The following is a 26,341-nucleotide window of genomic DNA, read 5'->3' as shown; positions in this document are numbered from 1 at the left end:
TGCTGGGAAATGGGTAAAATAGGCAATAGGCATTAATTAAGCACTTATGCATATGGCAGTGGGGATACAAAGACAATGGTAGGCTTCTGGTGGCCTAGTAGGTGAAGACAACATGTAAACAGATGAAAAATAGGGGCTGGGGTGGAAAAGGAGGTAACCACATGGGTCTTGGTTGGCAAAGGGTGGAAAATCAAAAGCATAGCCACGAGGGAAATGAAATATGGGTGACCTGAACCAGTCCCAAAATAGTGGCCCCAGAAGTAACTCACTAATGTAAGAAGGGAGCTCAAATGGCAGAGAGATGTTGTAGAGTGGGAAGGGCCCAGGCACAGAGGGAAGTTCCAGGGTGAGAAGGCAGCTTCTTCACGGTGGTAAAGTCTGGAATAATTCAAGACCTTATCTTTGCTGTTATTGCCAATCGTTTCATTCTTGTTGAAGTTGTAAAATGGAAAATGGGCCTTTTGTGTGTTAATGAGAAGGAATAACAGGAAGCTATGTTGTACTGGTGATCCTGAATATAAAAGTACCTCTAGAGAAAGGGCTCTGTGGAGGATCTAGACAATACTATTGAGAATTGCTCAAGATGAGAAGAGAAATGAACATGCTTGTTCAATTTACACTGATATGTAGATCAGTTTTAAGATGGAGTCACTCACAAGAGAGAAATGAAACAGGGACCCTTTCTCTTTATCTCCACACAAGGTAATACCTTGTATATAGCAATTGAAGTAATTGGGGATCTTTAACTTACAGGTTGTCCTATTGGGGACACCCTCCAGCTTGCTGATGCACTTTCTAAAATGTAACTGAGAGAGAATACACAATCCCAAATACAGCCTGACTAGGGCATAGTACCCCATTACTCTTAATGCAGCCTTTGATAGAGCTACATTTTAAAAAATATGTCCTACTGTTGGCCCAGATTGCGCTTTCTATCCTCCCCAAGGCCCCAGATCCTTATTTGAATTTTTTTTCTAACAATGCCTCAGTTATTCTGTCATTGTAAAATGGATTTTTTTTTGAACCCAAGTAATAGCTTTACATTCATCCCTACTAAATTTCATCTTATACATTTTTGGTATTTTTAATTCAATTTTATTTTATCTTCAGTTCTGAAAATAAAATTATAATAAAATCTTTCTTTCCTACCCCTTCCCATTGAAAAAAGCAAGAAAAGCAGAATCCGTTAAGCAAAATTTTCCAACATTAGTCATGTCCCATGTATGCATGTATACACAGATGTACACACAAAGCACACACGCGTGTATGTGTATATGTGCGTGTGTACACACCCACACCCACATATATACTTTGACTTATACTCTGAGTCCATCCCTACTCTATCTGGAGATGGGTAGCGTGTATCATTATCATGAGGCCTCTGGCATCGTTCTTGGTTCCATTGCGTTGATCAGAATTCCTCAGTCTTCCAAAGTTGTTCATCTTTTCATTATTGTTGTTGTATAAATTGTTCTCCTGGTTCTGTTTATTCTACTTGCATCAGTTTATACAAATCTTCTTAGGTTTTTTATCTCTTTCAATTCTAATCATTGTTTTAGCCTTTCAAAATTGTTTAGGAATCCTGATCCTATGATCCAGTACGTTAGGTATTCCTCTCAGCACCTGTAAATTTGACAAGCCATGTATGTCATCATTCAGGTTACTGACAAACCATTCAATTACACATGTCCTCAGGGTGCTCGCCATTAGGGATTGGCCTTCAAGTTAACGTTGACCAACGAATGACTTGGGATCTGAATTCATTTAATGTTCTTTGATGTCGATGCTAGCTAACGGTCAAGGTTTGCTAAGAACATTGTATGCATTAGCTTATTTTATTCTTGCAGTAGCCCAATAAGGATAAACCCAATTATTTGCATTTTACTATTCCTGTCTCTCAATCTTGTCCATCAGCATAACATGAGAGACTTTGTCAAATGCTTTGATGAAATTTAGGTCTTCAAGATTCCCAGGATCCTACCAGTGTAATAACTACCCCCCCTCCAAAAAAAATGAGGTTAGTTCAGTATGGTCTGTTCTTAATGAAGACATGCTGGCTTTTCATGATCACAACCATCCTTTCTACATGTTCATAAACCACCCCTTTAACAATGTGTTCTAAGACTTTTCCAGTAATAATAGTTAAAGTAACCAGCCTATAATTTTCAGGCTCCATCCTCTCCTATGTTGAAAATCAGTTCATTTATCCTTCTCTGAGTCTGTGGTGCTGTTTAATTTCTCCATTCTATCTCAAAGAACACTACCAGCAGCTCTATAATCACATCTTCTGGTTATTTCAGGTATTTGAGGAGGAGGCAGGGTGGTGTAGTCTAAGCCTTAGTCTACTCATCTGTACAATGGAGATAATAATGCCTGCCCTACCAGACTCACAGGGTTATTGTGATGCACAAAAAGCCTTTTGCCAACCCCTCAGTACTATACAGTGTGTCCCAAAAGTCCTAGTGCAGTTTTAAATTAATAAAGCTTCAAATTGCACTAAAGCTTTGGGGACACCTGGTGCGAATGCCTGTTGTTAACGACAACAACAAAGATGATGATGATGATACCCTGGGATGCAGCATATCAAGACCTAATGACTTGACATCACTAAATCTGGGATATAGAGCCTTTTCTGCATGCTTTCAGTTCATTACAATACTATTATTGATATTTCTTTATATTACCCTTTTTCCTTATAAATAAATCCTGTTGTCAGAGTGTGTAGAGGGGAGTGATAACTAGGATAGAAGGAACCCTGAGGATAGGGATGTCATATGGTCATGATCATTGTTATGAGTAGGGAGAGACGAGTGGGACTAACTCTTACTTAAACCACCCTGTTGACTTCCTTCCTGCAGGGGGCTGGTTTCCTCTGTTTACAGATATGTAAAGTGAGATCTCCATTAGTCAATCAGTCAACAAGAATTAGAAGCATTCACTAGAGAAGTGATGTCATGTAAGAAAAGGCATAACACAGATCATTCCAGCACTACCGTCTCTTTGCAGCCCCCACAGGTTGCAGCCAACTAGCATTTATGAAGTACCAGATATGTGCCAGGCACCGTGCTAGGGACTGGTGAAACAGAATGGACATGGGACAGCCCTACTGTTACAGGTTTTCACATCTTTGTGTTTGTTGTTGGACACCCCATCTCTAGGAATAGAAAAGTGAGCCCAGTGGGGATAGACAGGCAGGCCTGAGCTGAATCTGGACTCCAATGTCAACAGCATTCCCTCCCACCTGTTCTGCTGTATGCTGTGCCTGGACTTTGGAGCAACACTGGCTGTGACCCTGTGACTCAATAATCTGAATATTCCAGTCGCCATGATGAAAACCCAAGAGGAAAAAAATCCAGGTATCCTAATACTCTGGAAACTGCCTCAAACTGCTCAGTTCATGTAGCTTTTTTTTTTTTTACCAATATCATCATCATCATCATCATCATCATCATTATCATCATCTCGTCCTTCTGGTCTCACCAATGATGCAGAAGCTCTGTTTCTTCCATTGGAATCCCCTTTACCCTGGCTAGCTGCCATGCCTGGTAGAAGTGCCAGAGGCTGACTGGACCGACTCATTCCAGTTTTTGCCACAACCCTGGCATGGATTGAGCAATCCCAGGGATTCTCCCACACTGCATCAGGTGCATCTTCTTCCATCTGCTCATCCCTCTTGTACTCACTTCACTACTAACACAGGGTGCTAGTTCAGGAGGGGCTGGGCTTCTTGAGAAGAGAAATTGGATCTCACGTCTGAGCCATCCTAGCGCTGCACATAGAACCCATATAATAAATATTTATTGAATGGTGATTTTCGGAGCTCTAGCTAGGAGTTGGTTTTTCATCCAATGGTTTGGCCTAGATGTGTCATGTTGGGGTTCCCTGAGGAGAGCGGAGGCTGAGTAAGATTCCCCGGATTCCCTGTGGAGTGGAGGGAAGCTCTGGCAAGGCTCAGGGAAATGGATTTTTTAAAGTGAGGATTATTTTGGATTGCACAGTTATGTGTGTGTATGGTTTTTTGGGCTAATTCCTTGCCAAAACCAGAGCTCATTTCTGAATACTTATTTACCAAATATTAAATACTCCCAAGATTGCTCTTCTCATTTTGCTGAATCTGAAATGGAGATGACTCAGTGAGGAGGAAAAACAAGCCTCAAAAGCCCTGTCCCCCAGAATTAAAACATACGGCCCCAAATCACATGTTCCTATTCTTCCCCACATACAACACAGCCAAGCTCTAATCCTGCTCAGGCACAGACACATGCAAGTGCATCCACATGCACCAGGAGATACAGGCACGTGTATACATGTGTGCAGAGGCACAGTTACAACTCACATGTGTGCATGCATGTATATACCCATATCCAGTGCACATCCATCCATGTATACAAGTGTATACATGCCTTTTACACATACATGTACACACTTACTTGCGATGCACTTTCCATATGCATAGACACTTATGCCCAGATGTAAAAACTGACCATATATGCATTCATAAACACGAACACATGTGCATGTGCATATAGTATGCATGGATCAACACATGCATGCACACACATGCAGATGCACACATAAATCACTGCATTGCATGCATAGAATTAATAAGGCATACTTGCAATGTAATTTGCATATACATTTGCCTATGTGCATGTGCACATACATGTATACATTCAGCCCCACCCATGTTGCTGTTTCTATGTTGGCAAAGTCCCCTATTCTCACATTGCCTAGCCATACTCCAGGTAGATCTCCAACAGCTCCTCTTTACCCTTCTTTCTCTTTAACACGACATGACCTCTTCAATAAGGTGTGACCCTGACTTTTTCTTGGTTCTTGTTACCCCTTTTTCTGCCATTGGCTCAAATACCTAGCTTACGAATTGCAACAGCAATGAAAATCAGCTGAGTTTCTCTCTAGTAACTGCTGCTGAAGTTCATAATTGAGCTCTGACCTTGGACTTAGCCTTTTAAAGAGAGGTCCTAATTGAGGACGACAAGTCAGAGAGAGGGAAGGGCCACACAGACATGACCTAAGTTTCTTGGAGACAGTCTTGCAAATGTAATTCTTAAGGAACCATGTGTATCCAATTTCAGGTGGAGGCAGGGACTTATGGGGAACTAGTGACCCGCACAGCCATCAGGACCAAGAAGGAGGCCAACACAGCCATGCCGTCCCATAAAAGAGCAGCAGCAATCACATGAAGGAGAGAGACATATTTGCAGAAGGAAAGGAAGAGTTGAGACCAGTAAGAAAAGAGGTAGAACAGAAGGATGAACACAACAGGGAGTCTTGGGGCAGAGGAATAACCCACTACTTTTCTGAAGCATGTTGAGTACGTAGGGTTTCTTGACTCCTTATCAAGCCGAGTCAAATCAAATTAATACACATTTATTAAGCACCTACCATACCAAGTTCTTGTCTGTTGAAGTGGGCTTCACCCAAAGCAGTACTTTAAATCTAGAATCTCATATAGTTCCTTGAGAGGTACAGACCAACCCGAGGAGGGGATGGTTTGACTCTCCAGCAGCCCCAAGTCCTTTCCCTGTTGGGGTCTCGTGAAGTAGACCAATCAGCATGATATTGTACATCTGAGACTATACAGGTTCCTAGGGAAGGCAGAGGAGTGAAGGGTAAGTATATTGATCAATTGCACATGTTGGTGCTAGTCCTTTGCATTTTGAGGTTAGAATAAGTGACCCTCCCCCTGCCACCATATTCAGTGTTCTATTGGTCTCAATGGATGCATGAGGGCCTTTATGGAAAAATTAGCCAAATTCTGATGAAACTCCAGGTAGGGGTATAAAATAAAGAGATTTGAGTGAGAAGCACCTAAGAAAGAACCCAGAATGTATTAGACAGACTACAGTTTCAATAACAAGCCACAAATAATACCCCATCTCCCATTGCACTCATTTCACTTATACCCACCTGCCTCCATACTCTTTCCACCAGAAAAGGTCCAAGCTGGTTTCATGAATGACAGAAGGAATCAACCCAGAGGTAGAAAATCCCTAGCTGAAAGTCATGGCTGATTTTCCAGAAGGACTGGTACTTCCTTCTTAGCCTCTGTTGCAAGCTTAGTATGATGGAAAATGTTTCAGATTTCTGTTCCTTAGCAAAGTGAGGGGTCACTAAAGAATGACCCTGGTTTTTGATGCTGGGAAATTAGGCACTGTTTATAGAGACTGTATTCATGTCAGAATAGTTGCTTGCTTTATGGAATAGCTGTGTTCCTGAAAAAGTTTTGTATAACTTGATTTTTTTTTTTTCTAAATTGAATCATCTTTTAAATGTACTGGGAGAGCTCATTATTTATAAGATTGCTTCACTGAATCCTTTAAAAATTTTATTTTGTATTTTAGATTAATAAAGATTTATACTTTCTTCCTCCTGCCTCTCCCCACATTGAAAGAAAAGAAAACAAAAAAAAGTCATTATAACAAAACTGCATAATCTAACAAAAATTCCCACATTGGCTGTGCCTGAAAATGCACGTATCATTCTGTATCTGGAGTCCATCACTTCTCGGTCAGCAAAGGGTAGCTTGTTTCATCATCAGTCCTATAGAGTCAGAATTGGTCAATCTTTATATTTTGTCTCCCTCGTTAGATTGTAAGGTCCTTAGGGGTCAGGACTGTCTTGCCTCTTTTTGTAGCTCTAGTGCTTAGCACAGTACCTGGCCCAGGCTAGTGCTTAATAAATGTTTATTGATTAATTGATTGATTGATGAGGACTGTAGAGGAAAGATGATTTGCCTAAGATTAAATAGTTTGCAAATAGCAGCTGGGATTCCAACTTAGGTCTTCAGACTCCATATACTATTCTCAGTGCATAGATGTTTTCCTCTTTCAAATAGATCAAAGAAAAGGGAAAAAGACCCAGGGGTACAGAATCTTTTGGGAACATGAATAGTCACCCCTTAATTTAAAAACCTGACAAATTTAGACAGCACCTATAGTAGAAGGAGAATTGAATCTGGAGTCCACAGGCCTAGGCTGGAATCCCAGCTACTATTTGCAAACTATTTTATCTTAGAGAAGACGCTTTCCCTCTATAAACCTGAATTTCCTCATCTATAAAATGACAAGATGATGCAATCTAGAGTCCTCAGCTCTAAATCCTATATAAGTGGTCTATCTCCTTTCTTTCTCTCTCCATTTGCAGTACCTTTAGGACAGGCTCTCACTGCTGCCCATCCACACTATTACAAGAGCCTTCTAAGAGTTCTTCCTGCCTCCACTCTCTTCCACTTCCTACCTATCCTTTATACTAATAATGTGTCGTATGCATGGATTTGATCATATCACTTCTCTGCTCCAAAATCTTCAGTAGCTCCCTATTGCCAGAATCTTCTGCCTCACACTCAAGACCATCCATAACTTGGTGCAACCCTAACTTTCTAGTCTTTATCTCATATTACTCCCCTCCACACCCTTTATATCACAGCCACAGTGAACAATTTTCTTCTCCATGAATACACTGTTTTCTTCTTTCATGTCTTTGCTCAGGTTGTACCCTATATTTGGAATGTCCATTCTCCCTCTCTTTCCCTGTTGAATTCCTACCAATCCTTTAAAGCTGAACTCAGTCAATTGCCATCTCTGCCATGAAGCCTACTTTGATTACCACTCCCCCCTCAGTTGGTAATGACCTTCCCACTTGGGTCTCATATTGGACTTAGCTTAACTCCTAACGCACTTAGCTGTAATATACAATACTATGTGATATCTGTGCTTGTGTGTTACTTTTCCCCTAACATCCCCATGAGACAATAAGTTCCATGATGAAAATCTGGGATTCCATCTTATCTGAACTTTAAACCTCCCCCTGCACCTAACATAGTAAGTTCTTAATGTTTATTGTAATAGATTGACTATAAGATGTCTTAGCTTTTCTTAGAGATATGTCTTAGCTTTTCTTAGAGATAAGTTACCTCTAGTTTCATTTGAAAAGCCCAGGATTAGAAGGGAGGCAAACTCATGCCTGTTCTTACAGAATAAAAGGACTAGCTCTGGATTAGCTCACATTTATTGACTTGCCTTAAGAAAGTAATTCACCCTCTACCTAGCTTTGCAGAGAATAATGGGAAACAGGGTAGCACTGTGGATAGAAAAGAGATTAATTCTTAAACTTATCCTGTGACCATTTTGGCAGGATGAATGAGGGCCATCTTTAACCTTTTTGCCAGTGGTGTGTGAGGTGGGAGAGTAAAAGGGAGGCCAAATGGAAGAGCCATTTTAAACCATGTTAATTATAATAATGATAGCTGGTCTGGAACTTCTATCATGGTTTGCAAAGCCCTTTTAAAGCATTTGATCATCACAAGAAGTCCTGTGTGTACTGCAGACATTGGTCATAGAAGAGATTCTTGGTTAGGTATAGGTGGAACTGGATGGCCTCTGAGGTCCCCTCCGGGTCTGACATTTATTGAACTCAACAAGTTTTCTTTGTCTACCTGCCCTGATCTTCTTGAACTGTGAGAGATCACAGCTTTACTTCCAGTTGTGACTAGCTGACTAGTATTGGCATTATTTCCATGTAGCTTAGCCTTCTATTTTCATCCATTCAGTTCTGTCCAATAAACTCATGAAAAGTCCATTACTGTGGGAGGTGCAAACATTTTTTTTTAAAAAGGATGTTTGCTTTCTTTACTAAGAAATCATCTTAAATGTTGCCATAAAACTGATGAACTAACCTTCCTTTGTGGTCAATGCTTTTTGTTTTTTATGGTCCCTCCCCTTGAGGAACTTACAGTCTAGTTGAAGACAGGACATGAATACAAATCTCTATAATGATCCAAGGTAGAGTGTGACACAGTAGGGGCCAACTAATAATAGCGAGCGTTTATTTAGCACTTTAACCTGATTCTGCCCCATCCAATCCTCATGACAGCCCTGGGAGGTAGGTGCTATTATGATTCCTCTTCTACAGAAGAGGAAACTGGGGCTGAGAGAGAAGAAATGACTTGCTGTTTAGAGTCTGAGGTGGGATTTATACCCAGGATTTTCTGACTCCAAGTCAGGGTTGCCTCCCTAACCAATCAGAGCGCTATGAATTTTAAAAACAGGTAAAATCACTTTTGGGGTTATCTATGCCGGACAGTGGAAAGGATCTAGAGTTAGGAAGACTCATCTTCCTGAGTTCAAACCTGGTCTCAGACACTTACTAGCTGTGTGACCCTGGGCAAGTCACTTAACCCTATCTGCCTCAGTTTCCACATCTCCAAAAAGAGCTGGAGAAGAAAATGGCAAACCACTCCAGTATCTTTGCCAAGAAAATCTCAGACGGTATCATGAGTTGTACAGGACTGGAAAACAATTGAAATCACTTTTTAGCTGATGAGTTTCGTGGAGGAAGGATAATTTGAGCTTCATCTGAGTAAGAGTTTTACTTGTTCAAAACACTGACATAAGAAGACTACCCTTAAAAATTTGATAATCTCAACAACTGCTGAATTTTTAAAATATTGGATATACACTCACACAGACACATATCCCTAAACCCAAACACACACCCAAAAGATAGTCAGACAGTTAATAAACATTTATTAAACACCTACTATATGCCAGGCACTATGTGAAGAGCTAGGGATACAAAGAAAGGCAGAAGACAGTCCCTGCCCTCAAGGAGCTCTCAATCTAATGGGGAAGACAACATAAAACCAACTATCTACAAACAGACTATATACATGATAAATAGGAAATAATTGACAGAGGGAAGGACTAGAAATAAGAGAGGATGCAAAGGTTTCCTGCAGAAGGTGGGATTTTATCCACGAGGTAGAAATGATGAGGGAGAGCAACTGAGGCATAAAGGAAAAGAGAAAATGCCTGGAGGCAAGGGATGGAGCGTCTTGTCTGTGGAACAGCAAAGAGGCCAGTTTAAAAAGTACCTGGGGAGGTGTAAGGTGTAAGACGACTGGAAACTTGTTGGGGAGCGAGGTTATGAAGGGCTTGGAATGCCAGACAAGATGATCCTGGAGGTGATTAGGACCACTGCTGTTTGTTGTAATGATATATAATTATTAGAATTATTGTACATATTGTATTACTGTAATTACATATAATCATCATAAAGTGTCATGGGCTGCCTTAGGAGACAGTAGGCTGCCCCTTACTGGGTTCTTCATAGGAAGTTTAGATAATAATTTGTCAGGGTTGTTATGGAAAGGATTCTGGTTCAGGTCTGGCTTGGATTAGATGGCCCCTGGTTCCTCTTCTGTCCCTGAGAGTCTGTTAGACAGACAGACTGACAGAAAACAGTGTTCAGGACAGATAATAAAGTATTAATGCCCTGTAGCCACTAGAAACACATTCCAAAGGAGTCTGTCTTTTTTACCTTTGTGAATTCTTCACTGAAGCGTGCATCTGGGAGCAAGTTCTGCTGACTTGGATTTGCATAGTAACATTACCCAATATGGATTTCAGAAAGAAGTTGTTGAAAGTTTATTCACATCTTAAAAGGCTATGTCCTCATCCCACAGGAGCACCTCATAAGGAATATGACCTCCTAACTCCTCCCTGCTTCCTCACTCAGTCCTCAGGAGATTTGGCATCCTGATGCTGGCTGCAAAGCTCTGGGTTAAGAAGTAGCATCTCTGGGGCAGCTGAGCTGATGAAGCAACCATCTTAGTGACTGCCACTCTCTGGGGCAGAACCAGGGGTCAGTGTGCCATGGTGTCCTTCAGAAGAAACTGTTTGTCCACAGGGGACTGGGAACAGAGGGCACATTCCTTCCTACAAAGTGACTTGGACTCAGCTCTGAAGTTTTTTTTTTTAAATATTACCCTCTCATATATAGGGTTGGTCATTGCAAAAATGTGAAGTTCTGGGACTTTGTCTTGGGTGTTTCCAACCTCTCCATTCTGTTCCCTTCACTTACTCTCCTCTTTAAGGGTGTTAATGTGTCTTCAAATCTCTTCTTACCTACATATGGGTTCTGGGCTTGCCATCCCAACCCTTACTCATACTGGTAACTCCCTCTCGGCTGGTTCTGTACCTCTTGAGGGACTATATGATTTTCTTTGCTGGGTGCAAAGAACATAACTGATATATCTCCTTTCACTGAGAGTGTCTTTCTAATGCTATAGCTCATAAAAGCCCCCATCAGTGTGTTTCCCTCCATGATTATTAATTGATAATGATTAGACACCCAGGTGCAATTAGCTTTTAGAAAAGGATATTTAATAAGGTAATATAGTAAGAATAATAGGTATAAAACATCCTCTGAAAAGTCTGTGTCATACCTTCGCATCACTACACGCAGAGTCCAGGAGAAAGTGAGCTCAAAATTAGAGAGCACATGTAGCCAAGAGGTAAATCACAGATCCTGGATGTTCAAAATACTTTTCTCCCTTTGCCGTGAAATTCTTCTTAGATACAGTGTAGCTTTTCCAATGGATCCCTTTAAATAATACCTAACAATACTAATGACAATGATAGTAATAGTGATAGCCTGGATTTATACAGTACTTTGGCCTTAACTTTTGTAAAATGTCTCATGTGTTATCTCATTTAATCTGTACAAGAATCTTGTGAAGTACATGCTATTATCCCCATTTTACAGACTAGGAAACTGAGGCTTAATGAGGTTGAGTGACTTGCCCACCATCACATAGCAAATATTTAAAGCAAAATTTGAACTTGGTATAATCTGTATCGAGTTGCTTGCCTTCTCAATGAGGGTGGGTGGGGAAGGAGGAAGGGACAAAATTTGGAACCCAAAGTTTTAAAAACAAATGTTTAAAAATTGTTTTCACATGCAACTGGGAAATAAGATATACGGGCAATGGGATATAGAAATCTATCCTGCCTTACATGAAAATAGAAGAGGAAGGGGATAAGAGAAGGGAGGGGGAGATAGAAGGGAGGGAAGATTAGGAGAAAAGGTATTCAGAATGCATGCTGTCTTGGGGCTGGGGAGGGATGAGATGGGGAGAAAATTTGGAACTCAAAATCTTGTGGAAGTGAATGTTGAAAACTAAAAATAAATAAATCAATGAATCTTTTAAAAAATTTTGAATTTGGGTCTTCCTAGCTTACAGGTTCAACTACCAAGCAACCTCACTACCTCTTAATAGAGTCTTGAGGCTACCTTTCATAGGTGTGTCTTATTTGTCGTTGGCTTCTAATATTGGCATTGTATCAGCTGTTTGGAGAATATTGCTACGAGTAGGGCGCTGATGAAAAATTCTAACTCCTTTTGGCCCTCTGAAAGTCAGAAGGTCTTCTCTTGGTCAAAGAGGGGAGGGAGGAGACCAGGGACAAGAATAAGTCCAAGGATCTTCCTCCTTTTGCTTTCTCCTCTCCTCCAAGTGATTCTTTCTCAGGAGCTTGGCCTGAACTTCTTTCTCCTGGATCACTACTTACTAAGGTCCTTTAACTCCAATTTGGCTTACTATTTCATACAAAGCCCACGGGTTATTACCATGTTTCAACCACTCTGGATATGCTTCTTGTTCAACATCACTCCTTTTCATTCAGTGGCTTTCGAGGATTTCTAAACAGATTGAGGACTTTTTACAACCTTGTATCAAAAATTTCATGAACTGATGATTCAGTAGAGGTGTTCTCACATGGTTAAGGTAATCAGTGATATTTACCAGGTTTACCTTCACATTGGGTTTGGATGTTCTGTGGGACATAGAAAACAATGCAAAATTTTCTATCTCATGGGCGATGGTCTAGAATAGCTATTGTGATGAGGTAATTGATTGATTTGATGGACCCCACCCTTACAGCTTTATCAAACCTATTTCGTAAAGGACGTATTATCATTTATATAGGGAAGGAAACACAGTATTTTGGGGAAAGTGCTCTTGCTGAACTAAGGAACCCATGTTTACTTCCCACATTTGATGTTTAATACCTTGTGATTTTGGCAAATCACTTCATTTTCCAGGACCTTAGGTTTCTTCATCTGTAAGATGAGGAGGTTGTACCAGATGACCTTTGAAGTGCCTTACAGTTTGAGATCCATAATCCTATCTCTGAATTAACTTCTGTGAACTTAAGCTAATAGATGACATTTTTATTTACATGTTAAGACTTATTTCTAATGATGAATTTAAAGGCTTTGGAAGTTCGGGTATCAGCCAATGAATGCTGGTAGCACTTTGGTATTAAGGCGGTTTTTCCCACACCCTCAAATCACATCTCATAGGAGGCCAGGCTCCCCTTTCATATGCTAATAGCTCACATTTAATAGTAGTTTTTTTGAGGCACTTTATATACATTATATCACTAGATGCTTACAACCATGTGAGGGTTTATTATCCCATTTATAGATGAGGAAACCAAGACTTGGGTTTAGTGACCTTACTTAGAGCTATGCAGCAGAGTAGAGAATTCAGGTTTGGAGTTGATTCCAGATCTGCAGTCCCCGCCCCCCCCCCCCCATATTGGGCTCAAATTCACAGGCCCTGGATTGAGGGCTAGAAGAGTCTGATTCACCTGTTTTACAGAGTCTTACACATGTTGGGCTCTTAGGAAAGATTGCCGGATAAGTGTCTGATTAGAGTAGCTTTAGGGGACTTTTTCCTGACTAAGTGGTGGAGGATGGCAGGGAAGGGCTAAGTGAGATCTTTGTAGACATCATTTTTCTACTCTTGGACTCCTGGTCTAAGGCAATCTACAGTAATCAAAAAGTATAATTAATTGCCTCTCACTGTCCAAACGGAGATGGTTGCCTTTTCCCCTGAGAAGAAAGCATGAATGACAAAGACTGTTAGGACTTCAAACTCTCTTCCCCTCCCCTTTGCCTCATAAGACCTTTAATAATGTCTGGTCAGATTGCCAGGATTTGGTACATTCTTGCATAGCTCCCACAATGCATACACACATTTACACACATGCATACACACATACACACATGTTACTGCCCCCCATACACACATATACACAATGCACACACACACATATCAGTTGATTGCTGGTAACAAGAAAGCTGGGACCTTTCTGAAAGGATAACTCTCGATCCATGTCCAAGTGCTTAACTATAGCCAGGCGTGATGTCTGGACAGATTGTGTGTGTACAAACATGGGTGTATTTCTTTTAATATTCTGTTTGTCTTGGGATCTCGTTCATGGAAACACAGTGTTCTTGCTGCTGGCAGTGACCAGGCTATCTGAGACATGCATTATCCTTGCTCCACCATCCAAATGGGATCTATGATAAATTGCATGAAACTGTGGTCTTCATGTACTATGTTCCATGGAACCCCAGGATTCCATGAGTCAACCATAGGGATGCCCTAAGAGAAAAGTGTGGTCCTGGTGGATAAGTTTAATGACTCCAGATCCCAGTCCATGTTTACCATCATATTTGGGTAGTTTGGATATTCTATGGGACACAGAAACCAGTGCAAAATTTTCTATCCCAAGGAAATCTTTGAAAACCTCTGGCTTAGAACATGCCACTGGGCTTGCCTAGAATGTCCTCCCCATAAATTCTATATATTGAAATCCTTCCCAGTTCCTAAAATCATATTCTTAAAACTCATATTTGACCTTGTCACCCTGAACTACTCAAAATCTTCAACCTCCCCTCTTTCCTCTTGAACGACATACAGAATCATCAACCTGGCATCTAAAAACTTCCACAACCTAACTTCCACCCACCTTTCCCTTGACTTTCTTGCTGTTTCTCACAATGCCATCCCATCTCCCTTCTAGGTATCTTGCCCAGGAGGTCCTCCATGCTTGGAACACACTTCTTTCTCACGTCCACCTCTTAGTATTCCTAATTTCATCCAAAGTACATCTGAAATCTTACCTCTTACACAAGACCTTCCTTTTCTGATCTGCCCTCTGACTCCCTCCAAGTGCTTTTTTCCCAAATTGCCTAATATTTACTTTGTACATATTTTGCACACACACACACACACACACACACACACACACACATTTCTCTACTGTTACAATGTAAACTTCTTGAGGGCAGGGACTATTTAATGTTTCATCATATTAACAGCACCTAGTATGCTATTTGGAACATAGTAGGCACTTAACAAACATCAATTAATTTATTGATTGAATAACCTGAAGCTATCATCAAATTGTAAAGTAGATATTTTTTGCAACAACAATCTTTTAAGAAAGACACCTCTATATGTATGACAAGAAAAAAGTCATGGAAATAAATTAAATGTTACAGGTAGCATTGATGATTTCAAATATTAAAATTCTATTGAATGAAAAGAAAAGCATGAGGACTAGATTTAGAATTACAAAACCTGATTTTGAGTCTTAACTTTGCCACTAATTACCTGTGTGACCTTGGGCAAAAGGCTTCAACTGTTTGTACCTCAGTCTTTGCATCTGTAAAATGAAAGGATTGGAATATGAGATCTGCTTTCTATCTTTAAGTCCTATGGGCAGTCAATCTGTTGCCCAGGCTTTTCTAGAGGCTTTTCTACTTAGGGTCATGGATTGAGAGCTGAAAGGGACCTCAGAGGCCTTGTAATCCATCTTCCTCCCCCTCCATTTTACAGATGAGAAAACTGAGGCCCAAGAGGATATGTGACATGCTCAAGATCACAGGGGTAGTGAGCATCAGAGGTGGGGAATCTGAACCTAGGACCTGAGCCTATAGAGCCAGTGTTCTCTCTACTTTAGCAGCCTCCCTCCTTGTATCCAATTTCTCCTCTCCAAGTACAGTACTGCCATCTTAGTTCTGGCCCTCATTATCTCTAGTTCAGACTATGGTATTAATGACCTAAGTTGTGTTTCTGCATCTATTTCTCTCTGATCTCCAATATACCCTTTGCACAGCAGCCAAATTAATCCTCTGAAGGCACTGAATTGCCCAGGTCATTCCCCTGTTCAGAAATCTTTGCTGGCTCCCTGTCACCTACGGAATAGAATAGAAGATAACAAGCCTGGCATTCAAAGTGCTCCCCAGCCCGGCTGCGGTCTCCTTTGCTGGTCGTATCTCCTGGTAGGCCCCGTCATAGATTTTGTGTTCCTATAAATATAGGCCACCGTATCTTCCCTGATGACTCGTCCCACCTTCTCCCCACATCCATGCCTCAATGAGGTGGGCTTGGTAGTCGCTTCAGATATTTAAAAGGCTTTGTCAAAGAGGGACTAAAGTTCTTCTGCTTGGCTTCAGAACTGGAAAGAGTGGGTGGAGATTGCAGTGGCACATTTTGTCTTAATGGAAGAAAAAACTGTCCGATGATTAGAGCTGTCCCAAAGTAGAATGGATTATTGTCTCAGGTATAAGAAGGCTTCCCCTCTGCAATAGTCTTTAGGCAAAGCCTGGGTGGTCACTTGTTGAATAGGTCATAGAGAAGACTCTTGTCAGATGGTCAGTGAGGTCACTTCCGATCCTGAGATCCTATGAGTCTCTCCATGTATGTCCTCAGGAGAATTTTAAAACATTGCAAAAAGCAATGGCTCTGGATTCAGATGGCTTGGGTTCAAATCCTGCTTCTGATGCTTATTGCCTATGTGATTTTGAGCAAGATATTCAACCTCTCTGGGCCTCGGTTTTCTCATCTGTAAAATGAGGGGGTTGAATTGGAGCACCTTTGAGGTCCCTTACAGATCTAGGTCTAAGATTTTATGATCCTTATCCTTACCTATTGCGATCTTTTTCTTCCTTCAAGGCTGATCTTAGATTCTATTTCCTTCATTTGGCATTTCCTAATCATTATTATTATTATTAAATTACATGTTATTTTTATTATATATTATTATTAATATATTTACTAATTACTGTTAATTTCCTAATTCCCCCTCAGTTGAAAGGGATCCTTTAAAAATGTTCCTCTTACAAATATTGCAAAGAATGATAGTATTAATTTTTTTAAAGTTTAGAGAACTAGACATATACGTACAAGTTTACACATATATGTACAAGCACAATTCACACATATACATGTTTATGTATGTATATATGACGGTATGTATGCATGTATGTATTTTATAATAATATAATTATATATATTATTAATATATTTACTAATTACTATTAATTTCCTAATCCCCCTCAGCTGAAAGGGATCCTTTAAAAATGTTGCTCTTACAAATGTTGCAAAGAATTACAGAATTAATTTTTTTTGAAATTTAGAGAACTAGACGTATACGTACATAAGTATACGCATATATGTATAAGCACAATTCACACATATACACGTTTGTGTAGATATGTATGTGTATATGTATGACTGTACACATGCATATTTGTGTGAATACATGTAAGCATACATATACATATGCATGTATTTCCTAATTCAAAATTGTTGCGACCATCCATCTTGTCTTATGATAAGAAGGGCCTCGCAGAGTAGGGGGTTCCAGAATGAGAAGGGAACATCGATGTTATCTAAAATGGGGGTCCTTAGCCTCATGTGTCAGGGACCCCTTTGGTAGTTTGATGAAATGTGTGGACTCATTCTCAGAATAATTTTTTTTTAAATTTCATAATGGAAAGAAATACTAAATTTGAGTTAGAGGATAGTGAAAATAAAGATGTGATTTTTTTTCCCATCCAAATTAATGGACCCCCTGAAATCTGTCCAGGGATCCCTTGGACACTGTAGATAAGAACCCCTGGTCTAGAAGAATCACCTCATTTTACAGGCATGGAAATAGAACCCTGGAAAGAGAAGTAATCTGCCCCTGCTGACTTAGCAAAACCAAGAACATGACTCAGGTCAGCTCCCGGAGCCTGTCTAACTGTTGGCAAAACCATGCCATTTGATCGAAGTTCCATGGATTGTATTATGTGTTGTTATTATTATTGTTGTTGTTGTTAGTATAAAGCTTCTGTGATTTCAAAAAGTCTGAAAATCCCTGCACTGTGGCCACTTCCAGTTCTCGGACTCTAAGCCCTCAAAACAGCGAAGCTGTCTTAACGTGTAATGATTGCTATAGTATTGGTCCATGGTGTTCGTTAAGCCCTGAACGTGGAGTCGGAAGAGACCTGGTTCCCAATCTTGCCCCTGACACTGACTAGATGTCTCACCTCAATCAAGTCACTTCAATTTTCTGAGCTTATGCTTCCTCATTTCTAAAATGGGGATAATATCATCTGGTTATTCTGCGTAGAACCCCGTGAGGTAACACAATGTATGTATAGCAGTTTGCAAACCCTAAAATGTCCTGTGAGTAGGCAGTGTTGTTGTTTTCACTGTCACACTTACCTCTGTCTCTGTCTCTCTCTTTGTCCCTGTTTCTGTCCTCTTTCCTGTGGACCTGCAGACTCCAGCGCTGATGCCACCTGCTGAGATGACCCCCCTTTCCAAGCTGCCCTTGGTGCTGCTGCTGCTGCCTCCCATCTTGAGTGGCACCAAAGCTCAGGTTAATCCAGGTAACCCAGACACCCATCATCCTGCCAGATCCAAGGGAACTTCACGGGCAGATAGTATCCCTGAGAGTGTTTTCCTTGGGAGCAGCCCTGGCCCGGGTGTCCAGAGGTCATTAATTTCTTTGCTTCTGTGGTGGGGGCAGACATGGCAAGGGCCAAGACCTGAAATGCTTCCTATAAGTGTACTTAAATGAGCGGTCACTTCCGACATAGAGGGGGCGGGAATTGGAGAAGGGTGGGGCAAAGAGCCAGCCCCCACAGTTTCAACTTCTGGGAAAAGCAGGACGAAAGAACACTTGGCTGCTGCCACAAGGGATGTACTGGGGCTCCCAGGCACCCGTGTGCTATGATGTTGTGTAGAACCTTTGGCTGTCTGGGCCTGGAGATGGTCATGGGGCTCCGGCACAATGTGTCCTGTCCTCCACAAGGCACAGCTGTGCTCAAAAGCAAATATTCATCTGAACAAACAGTTATTCAGACATTCTAGGAGGGAGCACACGGGCATGTCATCAGGTTCTTCAGGCGTGTTGTCTGTTTTTGCCTTTTCTCTGATGCATTTGTGAGAAAACTAAAAAAAAAATTATCTTCCTCTCCCTCTTACCACATCAGCACGGCAAGCCTTGTAAATAGCTCGTCAAAGTAAGGAGCTCATGGAGTGGGCATATCTAGACCCCAAACAAGGAAGAAGTAGGTTTTCCTCCTATGCCTTGCTCTGGCAATGCCTCTTTTATATTGGCACACCATTCATTTTCTTCTTAGATACATAGAATCTAGGCTCAAGGTTGGACAGACTTTGCTATTGTTCAATTGTTCACTTGTGTCTGACCCTATGGATGTTGTCCATGGAGTTCTCTTGGCAAAGATACTGGAGTGGTTTGCCATTTCCTTCTCCAGTGTGTCCCCATTTTACAGGTGAGAAACTGAAGCAAATTGGGGTTAAGTGACTTACCCAGGGTCACACTCATTTGAACTCATGCTTTCCCAACTCCAAATCAGGTATCCATTATACTATATAACATGCCTATACTCTGCCTGACAGGTGGCATTTCAGGAGGTTTTTGGACTTAAAAAGAGGTTTCCACAAAAGAATCAGACAGGGCATGAGTGCATAAAGAATACGCCTTTATGATGCTGTGTTTTAACTCACCCTAAAGAAAGTCCAAAGGCCTACAAGTAAGACATGGGGTTTCAAAGCATGGGGGTCAGGGATAAAAACAGGGTACAACCTGGGAGGCACCTGGGAAGATCATGGGAGTAAATGTCTCCAGATCATAGTAGGAAAAAAGTGGGGGATCACTGATGGTTCTGACAGAAAGATGGCCCTGGGAGTTGGCATACCTAGCTTCATCAGATCATTGTTGCTTGTCCTAATTAATGGGTGATTGAAGCTTTGGCTTTTAGTTTTCCCGTTTCCCCTAAGGCAACGGGATAATGTAGGGAGGGAGAGCTGTGGAGTGCCATAATCAGGCAGTTATCAAACATTTGTTAAATACTTATTACTTGCCAGTAAACTGGCTAAGCATTGAGAATACAGAAAAAGGAAAATAGTCCCTGTCCTCAAGGAGCATATATTCTAACGGCAGTAGTTGCCACAATGGACAGAGTGCTAGACTCGGGATTAGGAAGGCCCAAGTTCAAATCCTGCTTCAGTCACTTCCTGACTCTGTGACCCTTTCTCATTGCTCATCTGTAAAATGGGCAAAATGTTAGCATCTTCCTCACGGGTTATTGTGAGAATATATAAAATATATAAAATGTTTTTGCCAACTTTAAAGTGCTCTACAAACGCTATTTATTATTATCATTGTTACTATTATTGACAACTTGCAAATATCTACATATCTACAGTATTTCTACAGAGTAGAAGGAAAGTAATCTGAGAGAGGAAGGCATGTACTAGCAGCTGGGGAGACCATAGGTAGGGATATGCTAGGAAACAGTTAGCAAGGCGCTGGTTTTAAAGTGTGCATTGTGGAAATTTCCAGAAAAAGGCAGGGCAGCAGTGTTAGAGGGAGGGTGTATGTCTAAAGGAGAAGCAAAAAGCCTTAATGGATCTCAAGGAAGCTAAAAAAAAACCCCACAAGTTTTTTGGATTATTACAGGTTGTCATTTAATCTTTGCTTGAATATCCCCAATGACAGCGAACTCATTACTTAATGAGTTAGCTCCACCTCTTTTCAGACAGATCTGCTTTTAAGAAAGTTTTCATTTCTGAATCAAAATCTACCTGTCTATAAATTATACTCTTTGCTCTTTGGGGTACACCAGAACAATTCTAAAAACAAAATACCCCCTTAAAAATGTCAACCTTTCATGCCCCCCTAAGGCTTCTCTCCTTCAGGTTAAATATTTCCATTTCCTTTGCCTGATCCTCACTTGGCCTGGCCCCTCCCCATCCCCATCCCCTTCCCCCAGCATGCTCCAGCTTGTCATGGCCTTTCCCCAGATCCCTTTTGTCTTTTCTCAGTGGGATGTTTTTACCTCTTCCTTTCTCCTGGCTCCCAAAAAGCCCTGGTCGTACTAATCATGGGCTTTGCTACTGCCATCACAACGCACCTAGCCTTCTGCCTCCATCTGGGGATTCACTTGTGGGACTCCACCCACAGCTGTGCCTGCCCCGAGCTCTGGAGCAGGGATTGTCATTGGGGCCTGGGAGATCAAGCCGTCTGGGCTCTGGGCACATTCATGGGGACTTGTGGGAACTGAGCTGCCACGAGGACATTTATGTGACCAAACCAAGACAGCTGGCAGCTTATGACAGGGTGCTAACCCATGGAACTGGAGCAGAATCCAGTCTGTCCCATGTTTGAAGATGGCAAAGAAAACAGTCTGCACCACCCTCCCCCCACATCATTTTTCCTTTTCCCCCAGTGTCTGATGCTTTCTTTGGCCTCTTCTTGCCAGAGGAAAAGAAATAAAGGCCTTGATTTATGGTAGACTGGTCAGGAACTTGGACTGTTCAAGCCCTTTTGAAGGATTAACCCTCCTCCCTCCGCCATCCCTTCAAATGGACCAGCCCAACTAAAGCAAATCATTTTGCACTGGCTGGTTCCCACACATGCTCAGTGTCAAACTTTCCTATCACAGGGCCCCAAAGCACAACTAATCCATTGCTCAATCACTTAATCTTTCAATCAACAAAACTGCTGACTGAATGTTCCTTGTTGGACACCCCACCTCCCCACCCAGTGCTTGCTTCCTAGGACCTTGGGTTTGGACCCAGTAAGTATAATCCTAGACTGGGATCATAGGATTATAGTTATAGGACTTGGAAGGGATGTTAGTGGAAATCGAGTCCAATACTCTCATTTTAAAGATGAAGAAACCAGGGCACTTGGAGGGTAAGTGACTTGCCAGGTTCATATGGTTAGTAAGCATTGAGGCTTACGTAGGTGGGACCGGAACCTGGATCTTCTTGCACTACAGTACTGGTTATCTGGTTGATTGATAACATCTGTAATATTCTGACTAGCCTTTGCCACTCAGCTAAATGCTTCCCTAGCAGGGAAGAGTTTTGGCTGCCTCGGTTCACCCTAGAAACTCTACAAAATAGATACTAATGGTGGAAGGAAAGATCATTAGATTGGGATCCATTAGATTGGGATACCCTTGCTGTGTGATTTCAATCTTCCTAAAGCACGGGTCTTGACCATGTCAGTCACCCCTCTGTTCAAGAAGCTCAGTGCCCCTGTTCCCCCACCCTATTGCTTCTAGGATAAAATACAAACTCTACTGTTTAGCTTTTAAATTCCTCCGTAATCTGGATTACTGGTTATACATGACATTCCACTTCCCATCTCTGTTCCTTTATACAGGACATACCTTATGCCAGGAATGTACCCTGCCCTCATTTCCATCTCACCTAATTAATTTCTAGCTTTTGATTCTTAGCATCTTTCAAAGCTCAAGTGTCACCTCCTAGAGGCATACCCTAATTCCAACACCATGCCCCAGCCCCAGTGAAAAGGACTGGGAAATGGCTTTCTATCTAATTGGCTTGACATTTTGAGATTATATGTTATTTTTCCTCATAGAATGTAAGATCTTTAAAGGCTGTGACTGTTTTTCCCTTTTTATCTAAAACAGTGCTTAATAAATGTTTAATGAATGGATTACATTGATCTTTCTGTACCTCAGTTTCCTTTCCTATAAAAGGGTTGCAGTGAGTGATTTCTAAGGTCCCATCCAGCTCCATCATTTTATGATCCCATGATTGTGACTCCCAAGAAGGGGCAGCCTGTCCACATTACAAGACCTATAGATTCTCAGTTTGGTTTCATAGTTTCTGAGGCTTCGTGATTGTCTACCTGTTAGGCTAGCATGCTATCCCAATCTTCATGCTGTTTCCTAGATGTGACAGTGTGCAGTCCCCACTTGAGTGGAGAGTGGCCCACAGGTAGCTCATACTGGCTACTCAGTAAATGTTTCTTGATATGAGACTCTGAAATACTTCCTAGTAGTTGACTGTCCCATCAGCCTTTCCCCTGGCCATTGTCCCGGTAAATCCTAGCCTTGCCCTAAGAGGAACACAGTTTCTTTTCCCCTTGCTAAGAGAACATGCCCTTAGGGCTTTGGAAGCACAGACTGATGATATCCCATCAGCCTTGGAAGCCTAACATTAACAGAGAAACGTGCTAGTTTCCTAGCATGAATAGCTTAAGGAATTGAAGGCTGGAGTAGAATTTCTTATTTTACCCGATACCCCTCAAAGGAATGAATCCAGATCTGTATTAGTCAATGTTTAAGTCAGTAAACATTTATTAAGGACCTACTGTGTGCACTTAGTTTTTGGAGAAGAGGAAAAAAGTTTAATGCAAATATGTGAACCACTATGGAGAGAAAATTTAGCTTGTAGAAGCAACAACTAAGGTGGGGGGGTAAGTTCCCATAATAGCTGGTGTTTATTTGGTGCTTTAAGGTTTGCAAAGTGCTTTACATTTATTTTGCTTGATCCCCAAATAGCTCTGTGAGGTTGGTGTTATTGTTATTCCCATTTTACAGATGAAGAAACTCAAACTAAAAGAAGTTAGTTAAGTAACTTGCCCATGGCCACCCAACTAGGGAATGACTGAGGCTGGATACAAACTGGTCTCCTTGAGGCCAAGCCAGATACCTTGGGCCCTGCCACCTGTAGCTGCCATGAGGGATTAGACTTATTCTGCTTGGTCTCAGAGGGCAGAGAAAACTAGAAGGAAAAAGATGGAGGTGGTACAAAGTCAGATTTCTACTCAATGTAAGGAAACTGTCCCAACGTTTAGGGGTATCCCAAAGTGGAACAGGCTATTTGGGGTATAGTTGATACTCCTTTACATGGAGGTCTGAAAGTAGGAGATGGGTAGATAACCCCTTACTAGGGATATTGTAGAGGGATTCCAGTCTGGGTATAGGTTGGACCAAATGGCCTCAATCTCTGAGTCACTTAACTGCTGTTTGGCTCAGTTTCCTTATCTGTAAAGTGTGGGATGATAATAATGCATACCTCCCAGGGTTGTTGTGAGGCTCAAATAATTGTAAAGCGCTTAGCACAGTGCTAACCAGAGGCATGGGAAGTCAACAATTTGTATGTGAAAGATCTGGGAGTTTTAGTGGACCCAGAGTTCAAATAAGCCAACAGTGTGATTTGATAGTCGCAAAATCTAACGCTATGCTAGGTTACCTTTGAGAGGCATGGTGTCTAGAACAAGGGAGGTGACCATGCTGAACTTGGCCTGGGAGAGATGATCACTGGAGTTCTGCATTCAATTCTGGGCAATGGAGTTTAGGAAGGATATTGATAAGCTGGGGAGTGGCCAGAGGAGGGTTACCAAAATGGTCATGGAATGCAAGACCTTGCTACAAGAGAATCTGTTTAAAGAATTGAGAATGCTTAGAAGAGAAGACACTGGGATGAAGGGGAGAATGATGGCCATTTTTAAATAGTTAAGGGGTTGTCATGAAGAAGGAAAGAGTAGACTTCTCCTTGGCCCCAAAGGAATGATGTGTGGAATATTCAAAGAGACAAAGTTAGGCTTGATATGAAGAAAAGCTTCCTAACAATTAGAGCCACCCCCAAATGGAATGGGCTGCCTTCGGAGGTCATGGATTTGTTCCTCCTTGATAGAAGTCTTCAAAAGAATGCTGGATGACCACTTTCTGGGTGTTTTATTGAAGAGATTCTTATACAGGTACAGGATGGTTCATATGAGAGAAGGACTGTGAAACCAATTTAGGTTCCACTTCCTAACCTGTATTAATATAGGGTGAACTAATTAGATGCAATCCTCCAATCAGATCTCTTTTAAATGACAGACAGCTGTTAATAGAGTGCTAGATTTGGAGCCAGGAAGAGCTGAGTTTAAAGCCTGACTCACCCAGCTGTATGTGACTGTGGGCAAGTCCCTTAGCCTCCTTCTGCCTCAGTTTCCCCATCTGAAAAATGAGGATAATAATTGTACCTACCTCACAGCATTGTTGTGAGAATTAAGTGAGAGAATATATGCAAAGGGCTTTATAAACCTTAAATCAATATGTAAGTGTTAGCTGTTATAATTCATAATAATAATATTACTAATAATAATAATAAATGGGGGGTCTTAGCTTTATAGTAATTCAATAATAACTCAGGAAATATTTGTAAAGTGCCTACTATGTGCTAGGTACTATGCTAGGGCCTGAGGTTATGAATGAAAAAAAAAAACCACAAACTGCCCTCAAGAAGTTTACAATCTGCTAGAGGGAATAAGCATTCTATAAATGAGTGTGCTTCAAGGCAAGTGTAAAAGGCAAGGTGTGGTATGTGGTTTGTGTAGACACAAGTATCATAAGTAATAGGAGGAAGCAGAAGTCATTTTCAGCTGAGGGGATTGTCTGTGTCCTTACTGATACATTTGAGTCAGTAGGGACCATGATGCATCTGGTTCCTGACCGCAGTGACATGTCAGGGAGGAAAGGGGACAGGGAACAGGAATCCTTGCCACCCAAGATTGGAGCTTTGGGGAGCAGACTGTCAGACAAACAGTTATTTCAAAAGCATTCCTGATACCGGGCTGCCCAATTTCATGGGATCATTGTATGATAGATGGAAGAGACCTTAGAGGCCATCAAGTTTAATCTCCCCATTTTATAGATAGTGAAACTGAGGCTCTTATTTCCCCAGTGACTTCCCTAGGTTTAAAATCTCTCATCTGCCCCCTGGCTTCTGAGCATTGGTCCCAGTTCTATGGATTCTAAGATTCCAGGATGCCCAAGTCCTGATCTAGCCTGGACTTTGGTTTATGCTTTCTTAGATCTCAATGTGAACCTCTTACCTCTATGGACAGCAGGGGATTATCCCAATCACAAGCGTGGCACATTTTAGTCCTTTTCAAAGGACACATCAAGGAGAAGGCAAAGCTTCAGGAGGATGTCATTGCTTAGTCAGGTCTTGAAGGCAAAATTGTGCAGAGTGCCCCAAAGACTTCGTGTGGCTTTAAGCCATTAAAGTTTAAACATGAACTTACTGATGCCTCTGAATAAGGAGGAGCCATGATGGATCTGACCACATGTGTGGAGATTTCAATAGATGGAGATATTGGGTGGAGGTGGTGGTAGAGAAGTATATTACTAGTAGGGAAGATGGTCTGTGAATCCAAGGGTGTGGGACTTTGAAATGTCTCTATTCAGATGAAAGCTTTGGCACTCAGGATAAGGAAAAGGATCTCCTAGAAAATGAAGATGGGAGAGTGCTGAACAAGACATGGGAACATCTAATATTTCAGCTTAGTTAGAAAGTAGAATGTACCCTGAAGACTTTTGTGAAATAACCCTACAAATAAGGTTAGGGGCAGGTTTTAGCATGGTGAAGTGAAAAGAGCACTAGATTGGAAGTCAGGAGATCTGAGTGTCTGAATCCTGACTCAACCACTACTCATGGAACTTTGGGTAAGCCACCAAATCCCTCTGAGCCTCAGTTTCCTAATTTGTAAAATGGGGGGTGTCACTAATGACAGATAAGTCCCTTCCAGTTCTAAATCTGTGAGCCTATGATACACTAAAGAGTCTGTACTTT

The 26,341-nt window shown here is 41.4% G+C and overlaps 1 protein-coding gene across 4 annotated transcripts in view; it reads left to right on the top strand.

The window, feature by feature from the left end:
- The window catches only part of DDR2 (discoidin domain receptor tyrosine kinase 2), a 246,942-nt gene that overhangs the window by 124,152 nt on the left and 96,449 nt on the right, over positions 1-26,341 (top strand). For all 4 annotated transcript variants that reach the window (XM_078156524.1, XM_020988611.2, XM_078156522.1 and 1 more), the window contains one exon: positions 18,210-18,318. In XM_078156524.1, coding sequence (XP_078012650.1) covers positions 18,222-18,318 — 97 coding nt within the window. In that variant the 5' untranslated portion in view covers positions 18,210-18,221. The remainder of the gene's footprint in view (positions 1-18,209; positions 18,319-26,341) is intronic.

The sequence above is a fragment of the Phascolarctos cinereus genome, unplaced genomic scaffold (assembly GCF_003287225.1).
Source record: "Phascolarctos cinereus isolate Bilbo 61053 unplaced genomic scaffold, phaCin_HiC Scaffold_5;HRSCAF=322, whole genome shotgun sequence".
NCBI lineage: Eukaryota > Metazoa > Chordata > Mammalia > Diprotodontia > Phascolarctidae > Phascolarctos > Phascolarctos cinereus.
This window is presented reverse-complemented; position numbering and strand designations above follow the sequence as displayed.